Consider the following 12,079-nt stretch of genomic DNA (forward strand, 5'->3'; position numbering starts at 1 on the left):
ACCGTGGAAAAAGTATTTGCAGTAATGCGACCCTGATAATGTTTGAGATTTTACTGGTTTGAAATTATCAAGAATAATGTGGTTCGGTAAATTAAGCTGCTCTATGTGTTAAGCATGGTATCCGGTCATATTTTCGAAAACTTATTTTCGAAACACCATTTTGTGAAAAACATTTTGCCAATTTTTCTTTCTTTCGAATGTATTATTTTTTATTTTATATGTTTTTTTTGGTTTCGTAAGTAAAAAAAGTGTTAAAAAATAAAAACGGGGGCTTAGGTGGGAACCCCCATTTCAAAAATAAAATAAAAAAAACATTCAACATTTTTTTTCTGCAATTTTGTGCCAACAAAATGGCATTTCGAAAATATGGCATTCGAAAAAATCACTTTAAACCGTTAAGCATACATCCACCTTTGTAGTTTGTCCGAGACTCCAAGATGAAGAACTGAGTGGAATAGTCAGAGGCAACAGGACAATCTCTATTGAGAAGGTGCTGAAGGTAGGGAACAGAAGTAGTGTGAAAGGCCTTGAAGGTGGGACAGGGAGATTTAAGGGAGAGCATCTATTCAATTGGGACCCAAAATAGGGTTTCAGATTCAGATGATGTGGTTAAATCAGAATAGTCTATGGAGGAGTCTTGCTTAAAGGTTTTACCAGACTGTACATTTGGGAGTGATTTTTTGAACAGCTGGACTAGAGCGATTTGCAGTAATCAAGTAGGCAGGGGCCACATATCTGAATTAGGCGGTACATCTATGAAGTTGAGATGTAGGATGTACTGTGATGTTTTGAGTTTGACATTTTTCTTTCTGTTTTTTTTTACTGATTTGTAGCCTGGTGGCAGGAGAACACAACCTGACTGACGTTAACACGTAGAGAAGAGTTTATGATCACAGGAATGTGTTGGGTGAGGAGCATAGACTAGAGGCTAAACTATTTTTAGTGGACCCTGGGAGGGATGCCAACCCACATTATATTTATTTTAAATGTACTATCAAAGCATGAAAGGTAGGATGAGGAGAACTTGGGATCTCCCTTCAGAGTGAAGCAGGTATGGGTGTCATTATATGTGGGACCCAATGTTCGACCTGCTGCTAAAAGTGCCTTTGGTTTAGCATTGAATGCTACAGAGGGATGAGGCGGGAGCCAAGCACTGTGGGACTCCTCAGGCAAAAATGGTTGATATTGATGTACAGGATCCAATTCAGACTTCCTAGCAGCGCATATTGCGAAGGAAGAATGTGAACCATTTAATGTCACAATTTTGGACATGCAGATCAAGTAGCTACATACTCATTCATAAATAGTGATGCCTCCGATTGCAAAGGCAGCAATGTCCTCTTTTCCGTGATCTGGATCATTTTCCATGAATGACGTTGCAATATGCTTCAGTTCTGACTAGAGATTTTTAGTTGGGTGTTGGATTCAGCAGAGCACCAATTTGAGTACTAGACTGTCCCCATAAATGGGCTGTTTAAATTCTTAGAGTAACCTACCGATATATACATACATACATACATATATACAATACTGAATTCAGGAGCCAGGATGAGTCGTGTGTGCCCCACAAGTCTTGGGGATGATGACATACATATTTTCTTTTTTTACTGTGGCATTCTGGGCTCCCAGTCCCAGTCAAAGGGTTAATGGAGACAGCAGTTGGTAAATTATAGATCAAGCAAGAGGTTCTTTAGCAGAGGTGTAGAGATAGATTTTCACAAGTAGGTTACAAGAGAATGCCTCATAACTCGCTTATGAGGACTAGAATATGACAACTTGGGCATCAAGTCTTGCTTTAAATATAGTGGCAGAGCAAGGATATAGGAGGAAGTAGCCTTGCGTGTCAAAACATGCCCTCTAAGCTGCTCCTGGGAGAAGGCGGACCCTGCAAAACGTCAAAGGAGATTAAGCCTGCCCGATGGCTGAGCAGCTGGAATGGGTTCTCCTCTCTCTCATGGCGAGAGGGTATTTATTTCACAAGTTGTCCATGCTGCCTTGCCCCTGCAAAATGGTGCGCGCGGGGCCTAAAGCAGTGGGATGTATTACTTCCCAGACTATAGTGGCAGTTTTGCACATTCCAGAAGTAATGGATTCTTTTGATTTGGTTTTTGATTTTGGCTTCGTATTCCTGGACACGCTTTAGAGCTCATTGCTTGTCCTTCAATGTGTAGGGTTTGTACCACTTTCTCTTGTTGGCGGCCTGGCATGCAAATGCTTTCGCGGAGTGGGTGCACAAAGTGTTCACTTTTTAGAGATGATTCATTATATGTGGGTTTGTTCATTTGGGTGCGGCAGAGAGAAGCTAATGTCAAAGTTCATGAAGCCGTTGCGATGAGCACATAGTGGATACTGCAGCAGGCGGCTAAATTCTGTTGGTTTTAACGAACAGCCATCAGACTACAGCACAAGGAGGAGGCGGGTGTATGAAACAAATCCCATGTCCTCAAGTTATGATAGGACGAGGGAAGGTGTGGACATGTCAATCCAGATGTTCAGATCGCTAAAAATGGTGGGTCTGTAGTAGATGGTGGGGTGTTGGGTTATGAAAAACAGAATTTAAAGAAGGAGCTGTTGGGTAGGACTGTGTAGGACACTTCAGTAGAGTAACTGGCCTAACTAGAGGCATTTGAGAATGTTTTGCTTGAGCAATTTGGTTTCAATTGTAGAAGAAAGATTGAGAGAAAGTTGCCTGTGATGAGTACACAAGTTTGTTTTCTCCCTCGTTGGTGGCTCCAATTGTCCTGCACTATTTTGTAGTTTGGTAGAATTAGGATCCCGATTATCAATACTTTTATAGCCATGCGCACTGTAAAAGTTATGTTGGCACAATGAGGTTTTGCATGCAAAAGACAGCCCAAGCAGAATTCATGAAACCAACATGGTCCGCTCTTACTTCACACATCTGCAGCTGAAACATCCGGCGCTCCTTCTGCATTTCCTCCGCAATCTCACCCCCTATCACTTCCGTCCGCACCATCCCATACTGCTTGGCAAGCTCCCGCTTCTCCTTCTCGATCTTTGTGCTGTGAAAAAAAAAAAGAATCCCATTTCAAAATCTTTACCGGAAAATCCAACTAAACTTCCTGGAAAAAATTATGAATATTTGACTTTAATTTACAAATAAAAGTAACTTACAATTTGCTTTCGTAGTCTTTCCAGGATTTTTCAAAAGGTTTTCTTAAATCCTAAAAATAAAAAAATAAAAAAATCAATTCAGCATTTGAAGTTGTAATTTATTATTTCCCCCGGATTTTTAGAAGTTGCAACAACGTACGAGCTCTAAATTCTCAACAAGAATAAAGGGACAGAGCCTCGTCCCTAAGCAATACATTTAAATGCTGCAATTTAGCAATTAAAAAAAATCCATACCAATGTTGAACAGATAATTGCCAAAGTCTACACTAAAGGCAATTGATTAGCGCAGCCTACAAGAGCACAATAAAGAAACAGGTTTAGCACTATTCATTTATCTAAAGCAGAGTCCAGCATTAGGTCTAGCAAAGCGACCCCCCCTTCCGTACCATGTACATTTGAATATGTACATTTTAGTGTTTCTTGTATGTTTCATATACAGCGTCAACCATGTCGTATTGCGGTCCCTCATGGACACAGCATTAACCTGGGTGATTGGCAACACGCGTATTTACCAGTGTTACCCCCTACTGCAGCATGGCATGGCGATTGTTAACCATCGTGCCGTTGTTTAACTTAGTTATGCGATGCTCTGGCGTCATTGGGCGGACATGAAACATGCCCTTGCTCTGATAACCACTTTTATTACGCGCAGTGCGAAAATCGTTCCCAAACCATGTTATTATGAAAATACATGTTCATATTTATTTTGGTAAACCACACAATAGAGCACACAGATTACAATGAAGCGTTTCATGTGCATTTACCATTCACCCTTTAGATGGCATCTAGATAAGAAAAAAAAGCAATGCGTCACACCTTGAAGGCCGCTAGTGCACGCCATTAACTTGGCCACCGCATACGAACAGCCCGCAGCGCCTGGCTGAGCATAGCTCCTGGGCCTTTATGCTGCCGAGAGCTCTGGATAGTTGTGGAGACTGTTTGCCATCTACCATCGCCACTTTAAAAAGTAGGAGAAACAGAAAGAATGGGCGCCTCTCCCCTGCAAACTTTGTTTATGGGAACATTTTACCGCACCCATAAACCTGTACTCGCTAATTGTTCAGTAGATGGGAGAAGGATGCCACCCGGAGGTATTTCCCTTCCCTAGAATCATATAACTTGCACGATTTTGGAGGGCGTCATCCGCCCTGAAACCAGTTAACTCACCCACCGAACCCCTAAGCCATCCATACACCTCAATAGAATCTCACCTTACACAAAATATTGAGAGGTATGCTGCAATTCCAGTCCACCCCCGATCCCCCTTTCCCTCCCTCTTTCCCAATCCTGCCTTTGCTTGAAAAGCTGGGGGCCTGCCGGAGAGTGGACGTGTCGTGTTTTTTCCTACTTGGGGCCCCTCCCTGGGTGTTGAAGGGCGGATATGGTCGGTAACCACTTAGTGGTGAATGGTGATGCATTTTTGTGTCCCTTGGTGCCGTCATTGCACTATTCGATTCTTTTGCGTCAGTTGGGGCAGGTTCCATGTTTGCATCTGCTGGGTGCATACACCCTTCTGTCACCTCTTTCCGCAACACCCCAAGCCGCCTCTTTGTACCTCCTGTGTCCCCCCCCCTCCTTTATTCTCTTCAGTCTCGTAAATTCGTTCCTTGTCAGTCGATGTCCTGCAGGTTCTTTGCTCACGTGGTTCTTTCTGTGCAGGATGCTCGTTTGCCTGCTACTGATGGGATTACTTCCCAATAATCCTGTGATCCCGCGAGTGTTGCACACCAAGCTGTTCGACGCTGCCGCACAGTAGACTTGGTATCCTGTTGATTGGACGCTGGAAGGTGCAGTGGGAGGCTGTTGGTTCGTAGTTGGGGATGTATGCAGGGCACTATGTTGCTTGTTTTGCGTTGTATGCAGTCATTTGCTGCCTGTTTGAACGTACTGTCGGAGACGTGCAGCCTTTTACTCTCATGATGGCGCCTATTAGTGCAACAAATTGCTCATTTGTCGGCTAGTGAGGGGATCTGTTTTTTCCCCTAACTTGCCTCGTTCCCCGCTGGTGCTTTGCAGGAAGCTTAGTTGCCAGGGCTTAATGTATTGGCTGTGTGTTAGTGCTGTGTAGAATGCATAGCTGTGTGACGGTGAGCCCCACGGTGTCTTACTTTCTGTCGTTGCAGCACTAGCGGTTTGGCTGCATGATGGGTTGCACAACCTACCCGTCCATCTGCTGGGGCGCTCTGTGATGTGTTGCCAGTTGGTTCTTCTCTGATGCCTCTCTGTTCTGTTCAGGATGCTGGGTGTCCCGTGTTGTTGTACAACCTGTCTAGCTGCCTGCTGGTACAGAGCACAATGCAAATTGTGTGAATGTTTGTTGGGGCTGTGCTTTCCATCTGTTGGTGCTCCCAAGTGCTTTACCCGATGTACAGTGCACTGTTGTGCCGAATTGTGCTCATTACCCGTCTGGTTTGTCGTGCTGCGCACAGTACACACTCCCTGACTTTCTGTGTACAGTTCCTGGGTGTCTGGTTTCTATGGCCAGTGCATGGATGCATGTTAATCCTGTATGGAAATATCGACTGTCAGATGATAGTTTAACCTAGTCGGGCTGGCTTCTTGTTGATGGCACCGGTCTTGAAAGTGTGTTTTCTTCTGCTGGAGCGCCCTGGTCATGTAGGTGCTTCCCAAGATGCTGAATGTCTGCAGTCTCGATACGCAATGTATGTATGCATGCTTGTTCTGGAGGGCAGCCTTTCCTCTTCGGTCGCACTCCCAGTTATGTCAATTGTCAGATCCGTGCAGCCTCTGCTCCCTCAGTGGCCTTTTGGTCCTTACTGTGTCTCACCCTATGAATCTTCTGACCTTCTTTGTGGGTCTTGTTTTTTCCTGTGGCCCTCCTTTCTGGGCTTCCTTCTTTTGTGGGTGTTCAGACCTTTCTTGTGGCCCTCCTTTCTGGGTTTCCCTCTTATTTTCCTCGATATACTTATGTGTGCTTGCTCTGTTTGTGACTCCTCCCCTGAGTTCTCTTTTTCACCCTACTTTCGTGTCCTAATTGCCCCAGGCCCTCTCCTTATTGAATTTTGGGCATTCGCATGCCCTGTGGTCATGGCCACTAGTGTTTTCCTCCCGGCCTCCTTCTGGGTCTATCACTCGCCCCTGCGCTCCATTCCATGTTGTACACCACTTTCTTTACTGCAGTCTTGGGCAAGCGGTCGCACCCCTTATTTCCCATGCTGCCTGGCTCCCATCCGCGAGCCTGTGTCTTTTGTTGCGGCCTCCTGTGTGTGGCTGCCCTGCTTGTCTGAGCAAGCAGATTGCCGTTTTTTGCGCCCCACCACAGGGCTGTTATTTCGTTTGCTTCCCCAATGCTGAGCACACGTGGGACATACCACTCGTCGCCAGTTATGGCCACAGGTTACACTGTTCCAAATGCCCGTGGGTGATGGACCCAAATAATACAGATGGAGCCAGCTGCAAGTACAACTGTCTTTATTTCCCTCTCCATACTTCCCCCCCCTGCTCTAGTAGACTGTCCTCTTCCTCCCCCCCTTGTGTCCTTGACTTCCTTTTCTTTCCTTAAGTTGGATTTCCCCTTAAGGTAGCCCAGTCCTGTTTCATGTCACAACACACATCAGCCTCCATTCCCCTACCCCACGTACCTGCATGGATGACAATCCTCATTAAGCAAAAGATCCTAGAGTGGTTCACAGAACACTGAAAACAATCAGGAAGACGAGCACAGACAGGCCACTTCAGACATCATGTCCCTGCCACCTTTTTGTGCCTCTCAGCTTCCTGTATTCAGTTTCTGACCTCGCCCTCTAACGGATGGCAAGCACACGACCCCGAGAGCTGCTATTTAATGAATGGCAGGCAATGGGTGCAGGTCTAAGTAAGTCACTGAGATGAGTAACCTGTACTGGGTACTAGGCTGTCAGCCCCCCTTTCCTTTTATGCCTGGGAGGATCCCTTGATATGACAGCTGCAAAGAGACAGGGGTTAGGGGGATTCAGAAGATTCAGTTAAGAAGGGCACTATCCTAGTCGAAACAGGGGCATTGGAAGCTTCCAATCAGGGGATTAAGGCCATCATAGGTAACAGACTCAAACAACTAGATCCTGAAAGGTCCTTTCTGCAACCGTCTAATGAGGATTTATTCATATTTTAGAGTTTTATATAGCTTGAAAGAGGCCCACACAGCGTCACTGCATTCTACAGAATGTCCTACTGGCCGATTAACAGGACAATATATTCATGAACATCTACAGGTGGCAAACCAAGCTGGATAATCAGCTGGAGTGCAGTATGCATATCACAGGTGTAGGAGGGGTAGGGAGAAAGGATGCACTGAGGAGCAGGGAAAAGGAAAAGATGAGCACCATTCACTCAGGGAAGATGATGGGTCATGGGAGCATACATTGGAAGTGCTTTCATTCCGAGGTATGTGAAGGAAGGAGGAACGTCATGGCACATGCATGTCATCACATATCTCTAAGAGATACCAACGGGAGGGAAAAGAAGGTGGACCATGTGGGTTAGCATCGGGATGTAAGGAGCTTAGCATGAACACAGTAGGGGGACAACACAGGGGTCAGAGGAGGCATTTGCTCTTCTGTGGCACCAACAGCTTGCCGAGAAATGGGAACAGCTGGAAGCCATTTCTGAGGCAAAACCAACCAGTATGTGCATAGCAGCAGCTTCGAACTCCCAAAGGTCAAGGCCCAGAGAAGATGGGAGCAACAAATGGGCCTCCAAAAGCCGCCATAGCTGGTAGTTAATGCTGGACCCATGGTAGTGGCCTGGTGAGGGAAAGGAGTATTGAGCACACAGAGTGGATATGGCCAACAGCTAAACCATAGCACCACTGCTGTTCAAAGGGGAGCAAGGAATGTAGGGCATGGGAAGCATCGAATACTAGGAGAAGGAGGAGGCATATTGCCCCTAAAATGCAAAGTGTGTGGAGACTGCAGGATAGAGCTAGTTTCAGGGGGGTGACATTAGTATGAGTCACCTTTGTCCCAACTAGGGACAGGCTAGGGTGTTTCCAACTAGTCTGAGGGGAATACCTAATAATATGCTCTGACTTTCCCCAGTATATACATAAGAAGTGCGTCACTTCACCCTCTCCCTGATGGTTAAGGGCCATAAACTCCCCCAATCTGCATGGATTCAGTTGAGGGTGCTTGAGGTCTGGAGCTACCCATGAATGTGCTGCAATCATGCTTTCAATAGCGGAAGGGAGTCATCAGAACTCGGGACGCTGATATCCCTATATCTTTCTGTTAGCCATTGGTCGACATGCAGTAGTAACTCAAGGAAGGTGGGGTAAGTCCGTAGGAATAGATGGAACCACTGACAGGGCGATCTGAATAACACCTGGCCTAGTAGGATCATTGTCCGTCCTCCCACTGTTCCCCTCCCTTGCCTCGTCGTGCCTCGAAACACTTGTGTATAAGCGAGTTATAAATGCCATATCATAGATCATATTTCAAATAATCTCTCACACCACTGTCTTTGTGGCTTCAGTTCAGTAGGATTGAAGCAGCCTCCAATTGATACAAGTATGGCTATATAGGGAGGGAGGATAGCTCAGGGGCAACACGTTTGTCTTGGAAGCAAGACAATGGACAGCAACACAGGTTGAAATCCCGGTCCCACGCTTCGAGACTAGTCTCTTGTGTTAAGCGCGTTACAAAAGATTAATTATATAGTGTAGAATATCTCTACTTTGTTGATGTAATTCCAGAAGATCGAGATCTGAGGTTGGGGGATATTACTGAGTGTCCAACATTCTGGAAAGAGCAGTGTTCAATGCCTCAACATCATGGTGGTCATTGTTTTTTTAATAATGGATTGGCTCATGCAGCCACCATGCTGCCAAAATACGACATCAAGAATATTGCCTTTGAGGCAGAGTTGCAAAACGAAGTGGGCCTACTTATAAAATGTAATTTGCATTGATTGAGAAATGCACAATAGGCTCCAGGATCTCCACAGAATCATTCAGGTGGAGCCAAAGGCAGTGGCATAGCTGGAACATCAGCTCCAGAGGAAGCAGTAGAAGCCGCTTGAACCGGCAGTATAGGTATTGTTTGGGCTGCAGCAGCTTGCAATTCATGGGCTTCATTAAGCAGTGGGTGATGACTAACCTGAAGCTAGTCTAGACTATTAATTGTGGCGTGGGCTACAGTAATTTGAGTGCATAAGTCCAAGTGCCTGCATAATTGAAGCCACAAGGTTGGGTGTCTGGTCCACAAAGTCCTTTGACCAAAACACTACTCAATCATCGGAGGAACCTCAAAAACTGGATATGATCCAACTATTATTATTACAATGAGAAGAGAACTAGCGTCAGAAAAAGTCTTTGCGCTTGCACAATTGTAATTTGTTTACAAGCTAGGGGCTGCAGGTCACTGAGAAGTACGGATAAACTGGCAATATACTTCCACGGCTAATGGAAAATAACTAGTAAGAGTCCCAGTAACACAGCACCACACTTGTACAGAAAATTAAATGCCAATTTGCATTTTATCGTAGAAAGGTAAGCAGTCTGACACGTCTTTCGAGCTGTCCTAGCACTGAAAAATTCACTTTGTGCTTTGAACTGCTCATAGATTTCTCCGCAACTGCGAAGCAGAAGAGTAATTTGTCTGCAGAACAGGCATTTTGCCTTTAATTTGCTTTGGATTTACGTCTTCCTACATACAAGCCTCAGAAGAGGAGCTAGGACAGCTCGAAACACGTGTCAGGCTGCTTACCTTTCTACAATAAAATGCAAATTGGCATTTAATTTTCTGTACAAGTGTGGCACAGTGTTACTGGGACCCTTACTAGTTATTATTATTACTATGGTATTTATTAAGCACAGACCTAGCTTTGAGAAGTTACGGAGCACTTTACAGAGGTATACATCAAATAGATGCATAACAGTGGACTTTTCAAAAGTAACAGAACAGATAGACAGTGGAGGATAGGCTACAGAGGGGCACAGCTGTACCGGGTGGTGGGAAGGAGAGGGGTGGGCTGCGTCTAGCAAGTCAGGTGGGGGGAGGGGCGACGTGATGGCCTAGTTGTTGATGAGGAGAGACTAGTTCAAGAGATGGTTCTTGAGTTCTTTTCTGAATTGTAGAAGCGTGGAGGTGGTGCCTTGGGAGGGTGGGGGGAGAGGTTACATAGTCTTGGGGCGTAGGCAGAGACGGCTTGCTTTTTGGTCCTTTCCTTTTTGCAGCAGTGGATTTCTAGTCTGCAGATGTTCTGGCTTCTGGTGGTGCACTGTATGCCAGAGATGCTGAGTTTCTCAACGAGGTAGCTAGGTGACTTGAGGGCGACTGCCTTATAGATGATTCAGCAAGACTTGAAGGTGATTCATACATGCAGTGGGAGCCAATTAAGGTCTATGAGGGCCAGGGTAATGTGGTCGTATCTGTGTAGACCCTTGATGAGGCGTGCAGCCACATGTAAAATACCTCTCTGGGGCACAAGGGAGGACAACGGGAGACCTTGGAGTGCATTGCTCCCATCAAGGTTGGATAGAACCAGTGCTTGAATGGTGTATCTAAAGCTGTCCGGAGGGAGGAAGGGCTCGGCTTTCCGCAGGAGGGAGACCTGATACCAAGCTATCTGAGTTCTCTTAGCAATGTGTGTCTTGAAGGAGAGATGTTCGTCAATGCGGAACCCAATGGACTTGGCGCAGCAGGTGAGCTTGTGTGTGAAGCCCTCAGATTTCATGGATGATAGCCAAGTCTGTATGTCTGGGTGTTCAGGGTTTTTGGCGAGCAGTAGGAATTCCGTCTTGGAGGGGTTGAGCTTTAAGTATGCACTGAAGATCTAAGACTAGATCAGCAAGAGGCAGATTCTGAGTCTATCAATGCCCTTGATGGAGTCAATCTTGAGGTATATCTGTGTGTTGTCGGAATATTGCTTGAAGGGAATGTTGTGTGTGGTTAGGAGGGCTTCCAGCGATTCCATGTATAGAGTGAAGATCGCTGGGGAGAGGATGGAACCCCATGGGACTCCATAGGTGATGGGTAGCATTGGTGATTTAGAGGAATCCATCTGAACAAACTGCTGGCAGTTAGCGAGGTAGGACTTGAACCAGCCTAGGACAAGGTTGCTGATCCCCATGTGCCAATGTAGGATGTCAGTAAGCACCTGGTGGTATACTGTGTCAAAAGCAACCAAGAGTTCCAGCAGAACCTGGAGTCAAGGGTGGCCGTCAACAAGGATGTTGAGGGCGTCACTGACCACCTGGTTGCTGTCTCTGTTTTGCATCTGGGTCTGAACCCGGATTGATGGGTTTGGAGGAGATTGTTGGTGTTGATTTGTTGCTGCAGTTGTGTGGTTACTGCTTTTTCGATGATCTTGCATAGAAAGGGAAGATGGGTGATGAGGTGATCGTTACCCAAGTTGTGGGGTAGCAGAGTGAGTTTCTTTAGCAGAGGGAGGATTTGTCCTGTTTTAGGGGTCGATGGGAAGGTGCCTTGTGTTAGGGAGCTGTTGATTATCTCCAGGTAGGGAAGGAGAGCTTCTGCAGAGAGGGTCTTGAGGATGGATGCTGGGAGGATGTCATCTGTATACGATGTGGCTTTGAGGGTGGTCAGGGTTTCTACCAGGTCCTCGGTTGACAGTGCCTTAAATGTTGTCCAGGGTGTGGAGATTTCGTGAGGAAGAACGTGAGGTAGGTCTGCGGATGCAGAGCTGGTGTCTGTGTGCTGACGAATCTTGCTGATTTTGTTGATGAAGAAGGTGTTGATGGACAGTGAATTTATCAATGGAGTATGTTATGGCAGGGTCAGGTCGGGGAGTGGGTTGACACTCTCGTAAACCCTCATAGACCTTAGTCACCAAGGAGTAGGCACTCAACACAGGCTGTCCCAAACAATCCCACAATTGTAGGTGCAGAGCGTTGGTACATTAATGCATGCTGTTTTGAAGACTCATGCTTCAATTAAGAGATTGTAGTGCAAAGAGAACAGGAGTGATGTGATCAAAATGCGGGTGC

At 46.0% G+C, this 12,079-nt stretch overlaps 1 protein-coding gene across 1 annotated transcript in view; it reads right to left on the bottom strand.

Moving 5' to 3' along the window:
• Positions 1–12,079, bottom strand: part of LOC138581134 (arf-GAP with SH3 domain, ANK repeat and PH domain-containing protein 1-like) — a 1,625,721-nt gene that overhangs the window by 1,078,501 nt on the left and 535,141 nt on the right. Inside the window, exons 5-6 of the mRNA XM_069652230.1 lie at positions 3,136–3,185; positions 2,894–3,023 (exon numbers count right to left, since the gene is read on the bottom strand). Coding sequence (XP_069508331.1) covers positions 2,894–3,023; positions 3,136–3,185 — 180 coding nt within the window. The remainder of the gene's footprint in view (positions 1–2,893; positions 3,024–3,135; positions 3,186–12,079) is intronic.

This window comes from Ambystoma mexicanum, chromosome 3p, assembly GCF_040938575.1.
Source record: "Ambystoma mexicanum isolate Mex_15411 chromosome 3p, UKY_AmexF1_1, whole genome shotgun sequence".
NCBI classification, from domain to species: Eukaryota; Metazoa; Chordata; class Amphibia; order Caudata; family Ambystomatidae; genus Ambystoma; species Ambystoma mexicanum.